At 47.9% G+C, this 16225-nt stretch overlaps 7 protein-coding genes across 7 annotated transcripts; 4 read left to right on the top strand and 3 right to left on the bottom strand.

Annotated features, from left to right (window-relative positions):
* Window positions 1-925: 925 nt before the first annotated feature.
* On the bottom strand, window positions 926-2921 carry ONS95_008816 (uncharacterized protein; the record flags this gene model as incomplete). Its single annotated transcript, XM_058502373.1, has 8 exons — window positions 926-1350; window positions 1454-1766; window positions 1829-1960; window positions 2020-2269; window positions 2341-2412; window positions 2474-2568; window positions 2622-2742; window positions 2800-2921. 8 exons carry the CDS (start codon window positions 2919-2921, stop codon window positions 1151-1153), a joined length of 1305 nt encoding a protein of 434 aa, XP_058361302.1. The 3' UTR covers window positions 926-1150.
* Window positions 2922-2973: 52 nt separating this feature from the next.
* Window positions 2974-3462, bottom strand: ONS95_008815 (uncharacterized protein; the record flags this gene model as incomplete). Its single annotated transcript, XM_058502372.1, has 2 exons — window positions 3120-3462; window positions 2974-3063 (listed from the first exon to the last, which is right to left on the bottom strand). The coding sequence occupies exons 1-2, from the start codon at window positions 3384-3386 to the stop codon at window positions 2974-2976; spliced, it is 357 nt and encodes a 118-aa protein (XP_058361301.1). The 5' UTR covers window positions 3387-3462.
* A 1733-nt stretch (window positions 3463-5195) lies between these two features.
* LAC9 (lactose regulatory protein lac9 and GAL4-like protein) lies at window positions 5196-7561 on the top strand (the record flags this gene model as incomplete). Its single annotated transcript, XM_058502371.1, has 7 exons — window positions 5196-5225; window positions 5312-5341; window positions 5398-5492; window positions 5579-5904; window positions 5954-6645; window positions 6694-7178; window positions 7240-7561. The coding sequence occupies 7 exons, from the start codon at window positions 5196-5198 to the stop codon at window positions 7559-7561; spliced, it is 1980 nt and encodes a 659-aa protein (XP_058361300.1).
* Window positions 7562-8554: 993 nt separating this feature from the next.
* ONS95_008813 (uncharacterized protein) lies at window positions 8555-9049 on the top strand (the record flags this gene model as incomplete). The annotated part of the gene is made up of 1 exon (XM_058502370.1): window positions 8555-9049. One exon carries the CDS (start codon window positions 8555-8557, stop codon window positions 9047-9049), a length of 495 nt encoding a protein of 164 aa, XP_058361299.1.
* A 662-nt stretch (window positions 9050-9711) lies between these two features.
* Window positions 9712-10600, top strand: ONS95_008812 (uncharacterized protein). Its single transcript, XM_058502369.1, has 2 exons — window positions 9712-10412; window positions 10467-10600. The coding sequence occupies exons 1-2, from the start codon at window positions 9810-9812 to the stop codon at window positions 10521-10523; spliced, it is 660 nt and encodes a 219-aa protein (XP_058361298.1). The 5' UTR covers window positions 9712-9809; the 3' UTR covers window positions 10524-10600.
* A 98-nt stretch (window positions 10601-10698) lies between these two features.
* ONS95_008811 (uncharacterized protein) lies at window positions 10699-14543 on the top strand. Its single transcript, XM_058502368.1, has 4 exons — window positions 10699-12343; window positions 12412-13025; window positions 13077-13452; window positions 13544-14543. Exons 1-4 carry the CDS (start codon window positions 12132-12134, stop codon window positions 14109-14111), a joined length of 1770 nt encoding a protein of 589 aa, XP_058361297.1. The 5' UTR covers window positions 10699-12131; the 3' UTR covers window positions 14112-14543.
* Window positions 14457-15993, bottom strand: ONS95_008810 (uncharacterized protein; the record flags this gene model as incomplete). The annotated part of the gene is made up of 2 exons (XM_058502367.1): window positions 14457-15406; window positions 15486-15993. The coding sequence occupies 2 exons, from the start codon at window positions 15991-15993 to the stop codon at window positions 14457-14459; spliced, it is 1458 nt and encodes a 485-aa protein (XP_058361296.1).
* Window positions 15994-16225: the final 232 nt, after the last annotated feature.

Here is a 16225-nt window from a genome sequence, read left to right as displayed (position 1 = left end):
ATCTGTCCTCCAAAATCCAACTGATATTTATATTTATAAATATCACATTAACTTGCATATAAAAGCGAACACTACATATTGGGATCGTAAGATCACCTGGGTATACGTACCGTGAACTAGTACGACTTCAATGATGTGTTTTTTGGGTTGCGCCTACAACTTCACCTTCTTCCAGTCACCACTTGCCCACCTCAATGCCGTTGTGACTCCACGGAAACAATAGACGTGCGATGTGCAACAAAACTCTCGGGTAAGAACCGCGTCTTGGACATAACGAGAGTATGGTGAAGGCTGCAGGTCAGTCGTAAGGCAATACATCTCTTTGAAAAAAAACTTCAATCAAAACAAACCCATCGAAACAGGGTGATTCGCATCATCATGGCCTAGAGTGTAGAGTACAAATTGCTCTCAAAAGCAAAGTCAGCACGATTTCCTCATACCGGGACATCAATTTTCCGCTCCGTAGAGTAGCGGCGCCGCTTGCTGTGTTTTATTGCACGTCGCATGCCTCGAAGAAATGCGCCAAAATTATTTCACTCGATACTTGCCATTAGCGAGATCTCGCTTCACCACGACAACAATAATGACAGTTGCACGTAACAGAGGGATTTGTCACGCGCGGCTGTATCTTAGGCTGGAGTCTTGTTGCGTTTTTCGATTGCACGATTCCGATTTTCTTGGAGTGCGGTTTGGAACTTATTCAATTGATTCGGTGGATAGTGATCTGTTGCTTTGATGGGGAGAGGAATAGTTATCAACGCCGACAGGGTGACAAATTCTACTCGATAACACCAGATCTAGCTCAACTCCACCGAGCCTCCCTTACTTAAAATAATCAGTCAGCGGAAGCCCACGTACGGGAGGAAAGAGAGCTGCGAAATGCAAAATAATGGTCTGGCTTCGCTTATTGCCATTGGTTGATTATCGGATATTAAAACCTGCTCTCCCTCGTTGATGGTGGCATTCAGTCATACATTCATGAGGACCGAAATGATCCTTACACATCCACGATAACCATACCGTTAACTAGCTCCTTCCTAGCTAGCAGGTCCTTGCCCTAACAATTCCCCAGCTCGCCATCTTCTTCCCATGGCGCCACACCTGCACTACCAGTCCATCCCATCCCTCCCCAGGACATCTTCAACCCTATTTAATGCGCAAATCTAAAATCCAACCTCTTTGCACCTTGGTCCTTCGTATTCGCAATATAATCCTCCTGCTCCTCAACAGACATAGCGTTCCAGATCGCGTCTCGCTTGTTGTTGCGGCGGATGTAATATGCTTTGACAGCGTAGAAGAGCAGTATGTTGAGAGAGCAGATGGCGAGAAGGATTTTGTTGCCTCGGATGTCTGGGGGTGGCAGGTATGTTAGATTTTACCGTAGAAATGGATTGAAATCGAGACTTCGAGGGGTGGGACGAAAAGTGAAGTGGAGGTGGGAAGGAAAACTCACACAACGGCTTATCATCATCCCTGTAGATATTAACTGCAACAATATTGCCACCCTGCACGAACATATTATATAGAGCCGCACTAACCGCCCTCGTGCGCACTGTATTTGAATTCTTCGCGTTCCAACCAACCAGGATCGCGTGACAATAGGGGTACGATACCAGCCCTGACAACAACCCGTATCGGATCCAGAGACTAGAGTCTTTCTTGAGGGTCACGAGGCCGACTAAGAAAGGTAGGATCCAGATATTGGAGGAAGAGGATATGATGGCGCGTTCTTTGAAGTAGGAGGATACCTTTGTTATGATGAGGAGCTAAGCGAGGGGTGAGGTTAGCAAGTGTTTCAATTTGGTGGATGAAGAACGGGGAAACTCACGTTGACCAGGAACATGAATTGGCCAGGGATGGTAAGAAGATTGGCATGGAATGTGTTGAATCCCAATTCTCGGAGAATGAGACCAAGATATGTTCCTGGCGGATTGGGTGGGATGTACGCGCAGAATCCAATCTTTCCAGGTCAGTTTGCTCCAATCTCGAACTCCCATAGAATCCAAGAGAAAAACTCACTATGTATGTCGGCCACAAATCAAAATCCCAGAACGATGCAAGCAAGCCGCGCAATCCAACAGCCTGACGATTGTTCATATCGCCTTTGGAAGGATCGTCTCGCAGAAGTCGATTCACCATTATCTTCTCCTCGTGCTCGGAGAACCAGCCTTTTCCGCGACCGCGACCTGCAGTTTGGCAGGGACTAGCGGGCATGGCAACCCATGAGGCGATACCGATTGTACCAGTTATGATGCCTTCGATAAGGAAGCTGGATGAGTGTTAAGACCGAGATAAACACTGATGAGAGAGGTGGGAGCAGGGGTCACAGAGAGCACTTACAGCCATTGCCAACCTGACCAACCATGAATGCCGCGCATTTGCAAGATTCCTGCTGCTATGAGAGATCCAAAACTATAGGGCTTCAGTAGAGTATTTTCAGGCAATATTTGATCATAAGAAAGAGATCACATACATATTGCAACAGCTCAGGACTGTCCAGAACCAAGCGAGACGAGTGGGGAGTTCATTACTCTTGTACCAATATGTCAAGTAAAGTACGACATCAGGCTATCACGAGTCAGGCAATGAATAGACATGAAGTTGGAAGGGTTGAGGCGTACGATGAATCCTCCCATCAAGAGCCCAAGAAGACTGCGTACAGCATAATAGCCAGCTTTACTTGTCAGTGCACACTGAGCAGCAGAAGTAATAGACCAAGCGACGATTAAGAATGGGATCCATCTACGAGCTCAAGGTTAGACATTACTTGGGAGGACGTGTGATATGGGAGGCTCATACCGATCAGGTCCAACTTTCTTGGATATGAGACCGGATGGGAGTTCAGCGGACAGGAAAGAGACGAGGAAGATTGTTTGGCCGTAGTTGAAATCGTTAGTGTTCATTCCTAGCTCGGGCAGCATTTTATCTGTGATTGCTAAGAAGATGTCAGTATTGTCAAGTGATTTCTGGCGCTCAAGTGGACGAACCTCTATTGATGTTTCTCCTGTTCAGGTCAAGAGCCATGAACATCATCCATGCCCATGTGATGATCCTCAGATCGATCTTCAAACCGGTCAGTCTCCAGCATATATTGATGCATTCCATTATCCACCACTTACCTTCCTCCTCACTCTTTTCTCCTCCTCGGCAGTCCACGTGAATAATGGATCAAATCGATGCCGTCCCTCATATTGCGCCTTTTCATACACCTGCCTCCAATACTCGGCTACAGACGGACTTGCAAAAACATGATTGTGGTACGATCCATACTCAGGCGTAACACTCTGGATCTCAGAATCGCTATCTGAAGTAGGGGAATTGGACTCCGTTTGCTCCTTCGAGAGGCCTTTCTCGTTGGAGGATGGTCCCAGGACAGGCGCCGACATGTTGGAATATCACACGCACTTGGTAATCGAAAGTAAACAAACAAAAAATATTTCTCTCGCCAAAATAGGTGCAAATTGTGCTTCTCCTCGGAGATACAGAGCAAAGTACTAGAATGGCGAGCTTCCAATCCATTACTTATACACCCCTCAATCCCATGCACCTCATCGCCAAGCACACACCACAACGCCAAATTATACGCCTTCACCACAACCTACCCTGCCAATACCGCCTATCAGTCTTGGAAGTACAGACTTTTCTTTGTATTGGCGTCGCGATACAAGGCGTTGCTGGTAACAACGTTTCGGAATCGCTCCCAATTGTGCAGTTTTTGCCCGTCGCCAAGCCAATCACATCATGTACTGTACATATGATGGCATTCGGCCGGGGTCTCCAACATCGCAATTTCTCGAATCAATGTTCTGCAATTTGAATTGTCATTGGCTGGAGATAGCAAGGAGAAGACGTATGGTTGATATGGCGTAAATGAGGAGAAATGGAGAATCTGGAGATCAGTCAGTTAGCTATTTGCCAGGACATGGGATGAATTTGAGAAGAGATAACCATGTATGGATCGAAACAGAGTTATGAGATATTAGCGCAGTCCAGATACATGTAACTTATACTTTGTTTTCAGATTTTTTCAATTGGCCATATTGGGATTTGTAGTTGGGTGTCTGGATGGTTACTTGCAGTGAGTAGAGTCTCCTCCAGACTTCGCCAAGACCAGGAGAATCCACCCCGATGAGTCTTCAGCCGAATAATGCCCACGAAATCGAAGGACAAGAAATGCCATGATGAAAGATTTTTTTCTCCGTGTCCACATGCTTAGGAATTGAGGTGGCGAATTCACTCCACTTCCGAATTCGAAAAGGAGTGCTTTCCCCAACAAACATTAGGTACGGTGGTAGAGACTAGAAGATGGACATACTTGAAAGTTGCCACTAAAAGCACGCCAGCTTAAGGAGTTTGTAACAAATGTACAGGTTGCCAAAACCGATCAGCAGCATCTTTCATCGCGTGGTTATTGGTTTTGGCAACTAGAATACTGAAGATATTCTTAGTTGTTTGTGTTCGACCTTTCTGAGCTTCGTGAGCTGTGCTCATTCTCCGATCACAATACTGCGCTTGGAGAACCAGCGATTACCAGCAATGACCAGATAAGCTTTTCATCATCAATAGCTAGTGGAGTATTAATGGCCAAATCTGGAATAGAATCATTCAAGTTGGGGTGGGTTCAGAACCCATTTTACCGACAACTTCGATTATCCCGAGTCTGGGGACCCGAAGAGACTTTGCGGTATCCAAGTTTTAACAAGAGAAAAGTGAGAGCTGCAATAAAAGAGTCTGTAAGAAACGACTCCCAAGGTCTGGCGCGCCGGACAGTATTCCACCCAGCCGGAGCAAGTGGACCTGCACGTGTCCGCTTGAAACCAGGGCATGACAGTTCTCAGGGGGACAACTCTGTGGGATTGACTTTTCTCCGCGGCGCCCAGTTGTCTGGAACAACTTACTGATATACGAAAAGTCTCCTTCGGAGAGCCTCCGAGCCTTACATAATATGGTACCTGGAGTGAGTATATTTGGAAATACCCCTATATTTAGCGAGACGGGCACTACAGTAACTTCGTACCTAAGTGCGGGGTTTATCACAGTGCGTTGATGTGGCGTTTTTAAAGCAGCCCTGGATCACGACCTCGCGTCACCATCGAAAATGCACTGTTTAACGAGTACTCTATCTATATATTAACTTACTTGACCCCGAGCACACACCCACAAGAAATTCAGTAGCAGAAGCCACATCTCGCAAAATGCCAGGCGAAGAGGCTCCCAGATTTGCTGTAGGAATCCCGCTCCCAGCTCTGCTCAGCATGTCCACTTTTCATCCCCAGTGCATCTCACAGCGTTCTAACGAGATGATTCGAAGTGTGATGAGTGCAGGATAAGAAAATTCAAGGTATACAGCAACCCGGCTAGAGCAAACATAGGTCCTTACTTGCTCATTGACTGTAGTGCACCAAAGAGCTGCCGTCGTGCGCAGTATGCGTGCGACAAGGAAAGCAATGCATTTACAGCCCAAAAGCTGAGAGAACTCCTCTGACACGAAGGTAAGCAGCAGCGATACATACTGTGTGATGTAAATCCGTATTTTTTGCATTTTAGGACACTCTGGTCTGACAGTAGAAATATCAAGCAATCTTACCGTCGCAGAAGATCGCATACGCCAGCTCGAAGCCGCATTTGCAGAACTCCATCCAGATGTCGACCTCGATCAGTTACTAGAAACTACCTCAGACAAACCTTTAAGGAACTCCCGTCCTCAAAATGCGGAAACGCTGCAACCGGAGGATCCAGATGTCAAGTCACGTGGATTTAGAAGGGAAAGTGCATCCCCTGGAGCAGAGGAGGCTCTGCCTCAGCAAGCAGATGGCTTCGACTGGACAGAAGAAACCACGCTCAGTGGACTATCGGATGGGATGGCGGCTTTATCTATCAAACCCGAGGGAACTGGGTATCTTGGTACAGCTTCATCGCGCCTCATTGAATTTCGTGACTAAACAATATCCAGGTGCAACTTCCAGTGTGATGCCTCTTCGAGCTCTGTTGAGTGGAGATCCAGGTATGACTTCTTCAGAAAAGCCTCCGTTTGGGCAGCCAATCAATACCGGAGGCTTCGAATTCCCGTACCTAGCACCTCCTCTGTCAGGTGTCTCGGAGCAAGTCTTCATCGATGCATACTTTTGCTATTACCATACAGCTTACCCGTTCCTACACGAAGCAACCTTCCGAGCACAGTATTCAGGCGAGCTGCTACGACCAAAGGGAAAGACGTGGCCAATTTTACGAAACGCCGTCCTTGCGATTGGTTCTTGGTGCATTGGCGACGATGATTCCACGATCGACAGGACATTCTATCAAGAAGTCAACTCCCTGTGGCAAGATGATGCGTCAGTATTTGAGGCAGGTAACTTATCATTGGTACAAGCCCTTCTACTGCTCAGTAATTACACACAAAAAACGAACAAACCGAACACAGGCTGGAATTACCTCGGCTTGGCTGTGAGAATGGCCCTGAGTTTGGGCCTTCACAAAGAATTTCCCGAGTGGAAGATCAGTCCGCTACAGAGAGAAATGAGGAGAAGAGTCTGGTGGGGACTATACATCTTCGATTCTGGAGCGTCCATTACTTTTGGTCGTCCAGTGCTTCTTCCCGAAGAAAGTAACATGGACACTAATCAAGTGCTCAATATTCACGAACAGGTGAGATTGACCTTCTAAGACTGCAGCCCATCTAATGTGACATCATAGGATTTGACAGCGGCAACTACCTCTTTACCACAAGAGATCTTAAAACCTACGGCTTACTCGGCTCTGCGAGCGCAAGCTGCGCTGCATTTAACCACGAACCAGCTTTACCAGCGCCTGATTTCAACACCAGGGCCTACGTCTTCAGAACTCCTAGGCCTTCAAGCCCCTCTAGTCACATGGCAGAGGTCCATCCCTGCTTACTTCCAAGTTCACAGCCCAGAACTCCAGGCTAATGACGCATTCATTCTCGCCAGGTATCGTCTCTCATGGCGAACTTGGAATCTTCGTATCATACTGTTTAGACCTACCGTGCTACGCTGGGCGACCCATCTCTGGGCTACAGGGCCACAAAAGAACCTTGCGGCAGACGAAGCAGACGAGAAGTGTCGGATGCTCTGCTTGGAGAGTGCAAGGGACACTATTGCTAGCATATCTGAATACATGGCGGGGAACCTGACTTCGAGGCTTGGTAGCTGGTACATGCTGTAAGCTCTTTAGCACTGCATATCTCAATAATTGCTTCCTCTTTGTACTGACTGCGCTCAGATATTTCCTCTTTCAGGCGGGCTTGATTCCTGTCATCTTTCTTATTACAATGCCAACCCATCCTTCTGCACAGTCCTGGCTCGAAGATCTCCGCATTACCAAGAATCTGCTGTCGTTCGTGGCAGTTAATAATCGTCTTGCTGAACGCTGTTTAGAGACCATAGACCGAATGTGCGCTCCTCTACTCAACGCCTCGGAACCCGAAATCCTGTTGCAGGACCCGAATCTGTTCAATGACGTTCAATCGATGTTCGTTGGTGAACAGGGTGATGGTAGCGACTTTATGGACTGGACAAATTTCGGGTTACAGTGGGGAATTTGAGCAGCGTTCCGCTCAACTGGTTCCGATATCTATGGACATGATACACTGTCAGAAACCTGCAATATGACATACTTTCGATGGCGCAGCACACAAAGCCAGACGTTATCAACACCACCTGGTCCGTCAAGTAACAGAGGTGGAAATTTGGCGTCGTACGGGCGCCATGCCAGAGATCCGTCGTCACACGCACACCTATTACTACGCAGCTACTCCAGGCCCCAGAGCCTCGTAGTCTTGACCCGCAACACCTCCAGTGCATATGCACGAGTTCCCACCTAATGTTGAATCAATACTCCATACATAGGAGAATATGTAATAAACATCCCAGCTTTTTCGAAGTGGATGGTCGCCCAACCCGACAGAGCGAATCGCAACCTCCCAACCCGGACTCCCCTTCAGCCCCAGTCTCGGAAGGCGCCAAAAGCGGTTCTGCGACCCCTGCACGCCCCAAATCTCATGCATATGTCAAGATTGCTATCAACAACAAGATTGGGCGCTCTGCGTACTACGCCTCATGGAATCTGCACACGAGCGGGTAGTAATGCATGAGAATTCGGTACTGTAAGCGGCAGATATGATTCGGACCCGAAGCGATTGTGGAGGCCGGAGCTCGATTTTGATGTTGCGATCTTCCATAACGTTTAACTTAAAATTGACCTCAGTGATTGAGATCTTATTTGAATTTTGTCCCGGAAGTTTGCTGACGGTTCATTTGCAAGCTGACGTAGAGCAAAGTTGTTTAAAGATGTCTCATTACTTGCTTTCCTTCCGAGATACAGGCTTGGTTCCGAAATTCCATTTGGCCCCCATCTACAACAAGGCTCTGACCTCCTGGCCACTGCCAAGCTTCAGGGTTGAGATTACTTCTCTGAATGCTACACAAGGCATGTTCGACAGTTGCTTATTAGCTGATGCTCTCGCTCCTTTTCTCGCCAAGTTGTTCGTCCCATCTTCACTCATTGATCCCACGCACCACTTCAGCACGTCTCAGCCATGTCGGACTCAGCTGGATGGTTCGGCCCAGAAAGTACCTCGGATCTCAGCCCATCCGCCTGGCGCAACATCTTCACGACTCTCTTTGTCATACTCAACTTCCTCGTCGCATTTATAGGACATCGCCTCGTCCGTCGTCAAGGCCATCGCACCCTCCTAAAGTCCAAGCCCGTACCCGTGTCTCGCTTCACACCATGGCTGTCCCTCGGCTCGACTTTCTCCTATATTTGGACCCTCAAACGGATTCCAGGCGGCTGGCTTGGTCTCATTATGATTCTTAGTGGCTTGTTTGGGACAGGAAACCGATACATCATTAACAGTTTTATTGTCCAGGAAAACGTGTCGGTTAGATGTCCGTTCAAAACGGGCATGGTCACGATGATGAGCAGTGATAAGCTGATGCCGGTCTCGACTTGGTCTGCCACATGGCTTGCTATCAATTCTCTGGATCTTGCGCATGAAAGGAAGCCAAGGTTGGGATATACTCCAAAGTGAACAATAATATCACGAACTTCTTTCCAGGAAAGGAGGATGTCACCTGATACCACCATACAGCCAGACGACGTAAGATATACCTTCCTTCCCATTTGCCATTTTCTTCGGCGTTCGACCATCAATCAAGACCATATACTCATAGACGAGTGTAGTGGGCCCACGATGTTCTAGAGACCTTTATCCAAAAACCAGACCTTCATAAATGGTAAGAAATACTGGGGCGGTAGCTTTACGCACGACCTCAACGTCGGCACCGCTTTCATGGCCTGGGGACCCCACATCTCCCCATCCACAAACCTTACCGACCGCAACGTTAGAGCTAAGGTTGCCGTCATTAATTAATAGAGGGTTCATTCGTTAATAACAGGATTTAATAGACTCGACCTGTTATTCGTTATTCGTTAAACACGTGACCGGGAAAATATAAGTCCGATCCGATAGCTAATTAGAAGCGTAGGACCTCGGGCTATCAAGTACCTTATAAGGAAACATCATATAGATAATAAATTCCGAGGATTTAAGGATAATAACTGCTAATATAAAAGATAATAAATAAATACCCCTTTAGATTATCTTAGTATATACTTGATTTTACTACTTAAAATTACCTTTAAACAGCGATTTATATATGTATTATCTATACTAAGGTATACAAAAGTCATGTGAGTTATTAAGCCTTTCGTCCGTTATTAATTAATGAATAAAGGTGGTGTTAATAACCCATTAAAATATTAGCCTTAACGCAACCCTAGTTAGAGCCATGATTTCTACCCCAGTCGAAACTAATGGTACCATCGCCACACCCGCCAATATCACCAACCTCGAATGCACCCTCTCCATCCACGACCCCAAATGGAAACCCGCACCCTGGCCCATCGACGACAATGGCAACGATGTCGTCTTCTCAGTCTGGGCTCCTCTGATGGTAGGATTCATCCTGGAAGTCACCCCCTCCGAATATCCCTTCCAACTCACCAAAGTCCTAAACGCCATGTCCATGCTCTCCGGCAGCGGCAACATCCGAACTCTGGATAAATCAGACGTAATCTCATTCGGCGCCGGAGAAACATACGGATGTCAGATTCCCAATACGCGGATAGACATGTCTGTATACGTTATCACTCTGGTACTGGTGGCATTGTTCCTACTCATGCTGGCGATTGATCTGTATGATGTGGTGAGGAATAAATTCGATAAAAGACATAAGGACGTGGAGAAGATGCCGTTTGAGATCCTGGACTGGCAAGTTGCGCTGGTGGAGAAGATGACGGGTGATAGCATTTCGAGGACGAGACATTTGGCGAAATACGAGTATTTTTGGGATGAGAGGAGTGGGACGTCCTATTGTAGGAGGATTGCAAAGGTAGGTTTTATTCGGCCACTGTCATAGCAGGTGGCACTAATCTGATTAACTTAGCGAGGAAGTGTTTATGAGGCTGTTGAGAATCCCGGGGAGAATGGCTATCGGTGTTAGAAATAAGTGGCCGATCAAGGCAGGACGCGACGCTGTAATGAATGCGCTGTTTTTATCGCAACTTAAGAGAAAAGCATATAATATTAATTAATAAAATCTTTTCAGAAGTATTTCTAAAGACCTTATGAAAAGGACTTCTCTTTTTAAATACTATACGTTGAGAAGTGGTGCCCTGAAGAAGTTGATTTTGTTGTTCTGTACGTGCCTCAATCGGCCACTTATTTCTAACACCGATAGAATGGTTCAGACCCGAGTCTGGCAAAGAATGGCGTTATTGTGTCGGCTAGAGAGAAGTAACTCGTCGAGTTCCGGAGGTTGTGTTTGCTGGCGTAAGGTTGGACGAGCACAATGGACTCAGGAATAGGAGTTCCATGGCAAGTGCTGAAAACACGACGCGCCTGTCGAGTTAGACAACCCTTTTGGTATTTTTCGCATTCGATTTTGCGTCAAACAAGGTCATGTCGTTTGACTTGGAAAGATGCAAGAAAAAGTTCGGAATGAGAGACATTCCCGCGCAGCTTGATACGCAAATCTCATCAACATTCTGGCAGCAATTTTAGTATACCACACAGAAGGCGACTGAATCTTCGCCAGAAATCTCAATACAAGTGATGGTAATTTCACAACCGACATAGAGCTTCTCTTTACAACTGTCCAACCGAAGTCTTGCGTTATCAAAAGCCAAGCTCACCGGACTTCACAACCACCCAAACCACTTCCCTCCAAACAGCACAAGCTTCATGCACCCCGATAGCATATGCTAGATAGCATATCCTTCAGTAGCACCCTGTTCATCTCTCCACATTCTCCCGATCTCCCTAGTCCATTGGCCACATACCAGCACCCGATGAACTTCCAAGCCTGCCAAGAGCGGGGAATGGTCTCCTTGGCGAGAAAATTTTATCTTATCTGATCGGCCCATCTGAAGAATCTTTTCACTGCTTCGCCGCACGCTTACGCTTAGTTCGTAGCTGGATTTGGGGGCATTTCCGCAAGTGCGGTTCTGTGTCTCTGGATTGTGAAGTAAGTTTTTTTTTGGGTCTTTTAGCTGTGCTATGGGGAGAATGTAGGCGGTGATAGGGAGGTACGGTTGGATTGGTGGGACCCCCGCTGTTGAAGAACATTGATGTGCTTAGCGAAGGTGAAAAATTCCATGTTTGGGTCAACTTCGGTGAAATCTAGCTGCCTAGTTATTCTTTCCCTTTCATGTATAGTCATCCAGATACCCGGGATCATAGCAAAGAACCAATGCAGTAATGCCTGCCATGCAATGGTGGATATCTGCGCACGTCTACTCTTGCTGTAGCTACTCCGTTCGGCTGCAGCGGACCAGAGGACTGGGATCGGATGGCAAGGGAGCCAAGACGGCCAAATGAACCTAGACGCAAGCTATGTTCTGTGGATCTTCACTGCTTCTAGGCAAAGTGGACCAAGGGCGACTGCGGGATACCATGGGAGCAGAGCTAGCCTTGAAGATGAGATAAGATATAAAGGGTTGGCCATCTATCTGATCCTTTCTTCGTTCCTTACTCCTCTACCTACACGTCTATACCTGGACTTCGCTTGTCGACGTTCAACGAGTAAGGTCAAGCGACGAATGACAACAGGATGGCTTCCATTACTCCCGTTGAGAATAGGGTCGTTGAGTCGACTATTGATATCGAGAAAAGTCCTGTCAATGATTCGAATGTCAATGAAGTCTCGTTTGATGAGAAGTTAGACTCGGAGGATGGATCGACGCATAAGCAGGATGGTGTGAAGCGTGTTGAGGCTATCACTACGGTCTGGACTAAGAAAACACTGGCATTGATGTTTATTCTGTAAGTCATATTTATTTTCATGCGCTATGGTGTATCCAAAACTTGAATTGTGAACTGACACACCCCAGGCTATACCTCGTCTCTTTCGTCGAGCTCCTCATGTCAAGCATCAACTCCAATCTCACAGCCTATGTAACTTCCGACTTCTCTTCCCACGGTCTCCTCGGCGCCACAGGAATCGTAGCCACTATCGCAGGCGGCGTCTCTGCATTCACCATCGCTAAAATAATCGACATCTGGGGCCGAGTCGAAGGCTTTCTTCTCATGCTCTTCGTCGTCTCCCTCGGACTCATCATGAAAGCTGTATGTAAGAACGTTACCACCTACGCTGCAGCCCACACTTTCTACTGGGTTGGCCATCTTGGCCTCCTCTATGTCATCGATGTCATGCTGGCGGATATGACGACGTTAAAAAATCGGATGTTAGCTTTTACTATAAATGGGACGCCGACTATCGCGACTACGTTTGCTGGCCCGGCCATTGCGGAGTTGTTTGATAAGGAATCGACTTGGAGGTGGGCATTTGGTGCTTTCTGCATTATTTTGATTGGGGTGAGTCTTCCTGCTGCGGCAGTCATGCTAGCTCAGCAGAAGAAGGCTGCGAGACTAGGTGCTTTGCCTGAGCGAGTGCATAACCGAACTTGGTTTGAATCTTTCAAGTTCTATGTCATTGAGTTTGATGGTACGTTGTTTGGTCCATTCTTTCTGAAATGAAGTACTAATAGGAATCCAGTTCTGGGCCTTCTCCTCTGCACAGCTGCGTTCTCTCTGATCCTCCTACCATTCTCCCTCGCCAACGGACAATCCAAAGGCTGGGCATCCGGAACCATAATCTCCATGCTCGTCGTCGGAGTTGTCTCGATGGTCGCCTTCGTGCTTTGGGAGCGATTCTTCGCACCCGTGCAATTCTTCCCATTCAAGTACCTCATGAACCGAACCATCATCGGCTCGTCTCTGCTGTACGGTTTCATGTTCTTGAGTATCTTCTGCTGGGATACGTACTATTATTCGTATTTGCAGGTAGTGCATGACCAGAGCATCAGGAACTCGGGATACATTTTGAACGCCTTCTCACTGACATCGTCGTTCATTTCACCGTTCATTGGATTGTAAGTTCATTGTCCATGTCCATCCATCACCCCTTCTCCCAACATCCCAAAATTCAATATAGCAACGTATGGGCTAACTCAATACCAACAGCCTCATCAGCCGCACTGGTGATTTCAAATACACCGCATACGGCGGTATTCCCTTCGCCGTCCTCGGCACCGCTTTACTCATCCACCTCCGTACCCCCAGCACCCACGTCGGCCTCCTCGTGATGTGCCAAGTCCTCAACGGAATCGGTACCGGCATCTGGGCGACCTGCGCTCAACTCGCCGTCATGGCCTCGGTCTCTCACCAAGAAGTCGCCGTGGCCATCGCCCTCTGGAGTATGTTCGGATCAATCGGGTCAGCCATCGGTCAAGCCATCGCCGGCGCTTTCTGGACTAACATCCTCCCGAATGAACTGTACAAGGCTTTGCCAGAGGAGAGCAAGAATTTAACGGCGACGATTTATTCTTCGTTTGTGATCCAACAGGATTATCCCATGGGATCGGAGATCAGGGATGCGATTATTGTGGCGTATGCGGATGTTCAGCGGAAGATGGTGATTGCGGGAAGTGCGTTTATGCCAGTCTGTGTGTTGGCTATTGTGCTGTGGAAGAGGATGGATGTGAGGAAGTTGGAGAAGGAGAAGACGCAGAGCAAGGGGACGCTTTGGTAGGTGGTGATTAATGGATGAGAGTGAGTGTTGGAGAACGTTTTGTCCTGTAAATAGATAATGTTCGATGAACCATCGATAGCAAAGTAACAAAGGATCCTGGTCGTCAAAGTCAGCTCGTTGCGAGACAAAGCGTTCGCTATCAAGGATACCTTGTGTATGTTTCACCTCGCTTAGTGGGCGTAAACACTCGGCATTTCCAGATGTTTACAGTACCATCTCATGTATCCATAACCGCCTGCCACAACTCAGGCCTTCCTCCATATCAAAGCCTTCTCTGCTGGAACAATCCATTATGATCTCGCTTATGCAACGCTCAACCCTGCACACTATCAACACTACATTGCATCAATCCCCACCAATCCTCACAGCGACACTACCCCCAATATCCACCACCCCCGCCCTCGTTTTCCCTTTCCCCTCACTCACTTCTCCATTCACCACCTCATCCTTCAACAAACCCACCCCCCTCTCCTCCCTTGCCTCCTCAAACTCCAAAATTGCCTCCAAACTCTCATTCTCACTCCCCACAAACGTTCCAAAATGTACACCCACACTGTTCCGCGACCTCACATCCGCATGGATATCCATTGCATCGGCCGGCGACGCGTGTAGCGCAGACGGGATATCTTTATGACTCAGGCGGAGTCCGAGGGTCGAGAAGAAAGAGAGACTACCGCCGCGCCAGATGGGGAGGAAGGAGAGGTCAATGGGCCCGTATTTGAAGCCGATGGTGGGGAATATGGGGCAGGTGGAGGTGGAGTGGGCGGTACGCCGGTAGCCGGTGTCGCCGGCATGGTAGACTGTGCCTTTTCGCTGGGCGGAGTGTTGTATTTTTGTTGCTGTTCTGTTGGTGGTATCTGCCGACGTTGAAGTTAAACTTGAGTTGGGATCTGAATCCGAAGCTACTTTTGAATCTGGATCTTGCGAGATAAGGAGTTGTTCAACAACCCAGCCGCACCAGAGTGTGTTGCCTTGATCCAGGGGACTGCGCGCGGAGTTGTGCTGTGCGGGAACACAAGTGAATCTTATTCTCGTCTCCCGACTTCTAGGACCTGAGTTCGAGTCTGATTTCGAGCCCGTATACTTATACCCAAAGTCCTGCAAGCTATACTCTCGTTCCTCCCACCAGTCTAGCTCGACTATTAGATCTTTTGGGACGCCAAGATTGGCCAACCAGCTCTTATTCCCCAAGGGTACGAAATACTTCGTCTTCGGGAATTTCTTTAGTATTGCTTGGATAGTCGGTAAGTCCAGATGGTCGTAGTGGTTATGTGAGATGACCACAGCATCGCATCCTTTTCCGTCAGCATCACAGGTCATCATATATGAGAATATGTCTATCAAGCTAGTGGCACGGTAAATCTCCAGACTTACCAGGAAAATCATGCACTTGACACGGCGCCCTCTTTGTCCTCCCTGGACCAGTGTATTGCGTAGGCCCCGCCCTAGCCGAGAAAATAGGATCAAAAACAACCCATAACCTCTCCTTCCTCCCCTTTCTTTTCACGTCCCCTATCTCATCCTCATCTCCTTCTCTTTTCCCTTCCTCAACCACTTTGCTCGTCCCTTCCAGTGGAATCTGCACCATGACCCCCGCATGCCCTAGCGTCGTTCCTACAATACAATCATTCCCATCCAGCCCTCTCGCCTTCAAGTCCGCCTCTCCCCAGTCCGGCGCAACGACTTTCACGTCCCGGATATCGGGATGTCTCTTGGCCAGATCGGGATAGAAACTCAGTGGGAAGGAAGACTGGAAAATCTCTGTCCAGGTTGGAGTGGAGGCCGAGGGCCACGGGTTGCGAAATGAGGTTCCGAAGTTGTTGGTGTGGTGCGATGGGCGGTTGGGGTTGGGTTTTTGGAAGGGGGTGAAGGTATTCGTCATTTTGTGAAGGGAAGGTGAAGTGAAGTGAAGTGAAGTGATGATGAGTGTGAAATAAGTGATGATTATGTATATGACATTATGGTGATGTTGATGCTTCTTTATTTGAACTTCTGAGATGAGATCTCGAATGGATGACGTCGTCCCGGTTGCGAAGCGAGTCTCGCTTACCAGACCTTGATTGTTTGGAGGCGCAAGGGGCTTTGTTTACAAGGACGTATGTCTGGCTGTGTCC

The sequence above is a fragment of the Cadophora gregata genome, assembly GCF_030347475.1.
Source record: "Cadophora gregata isolate MNR1 chromosome Unknown scaffold_3, whole genome shotgun sequence".
NCBI lineage: Eukaryota > Fungi > Ascomycota > Leotiomycetes > Helotiales > Ploettnerulaceae > Cadophora > Cadophora gregata.
This window is presented reverse-complemented; position numbering and strand designations above follow the sequence as displayed.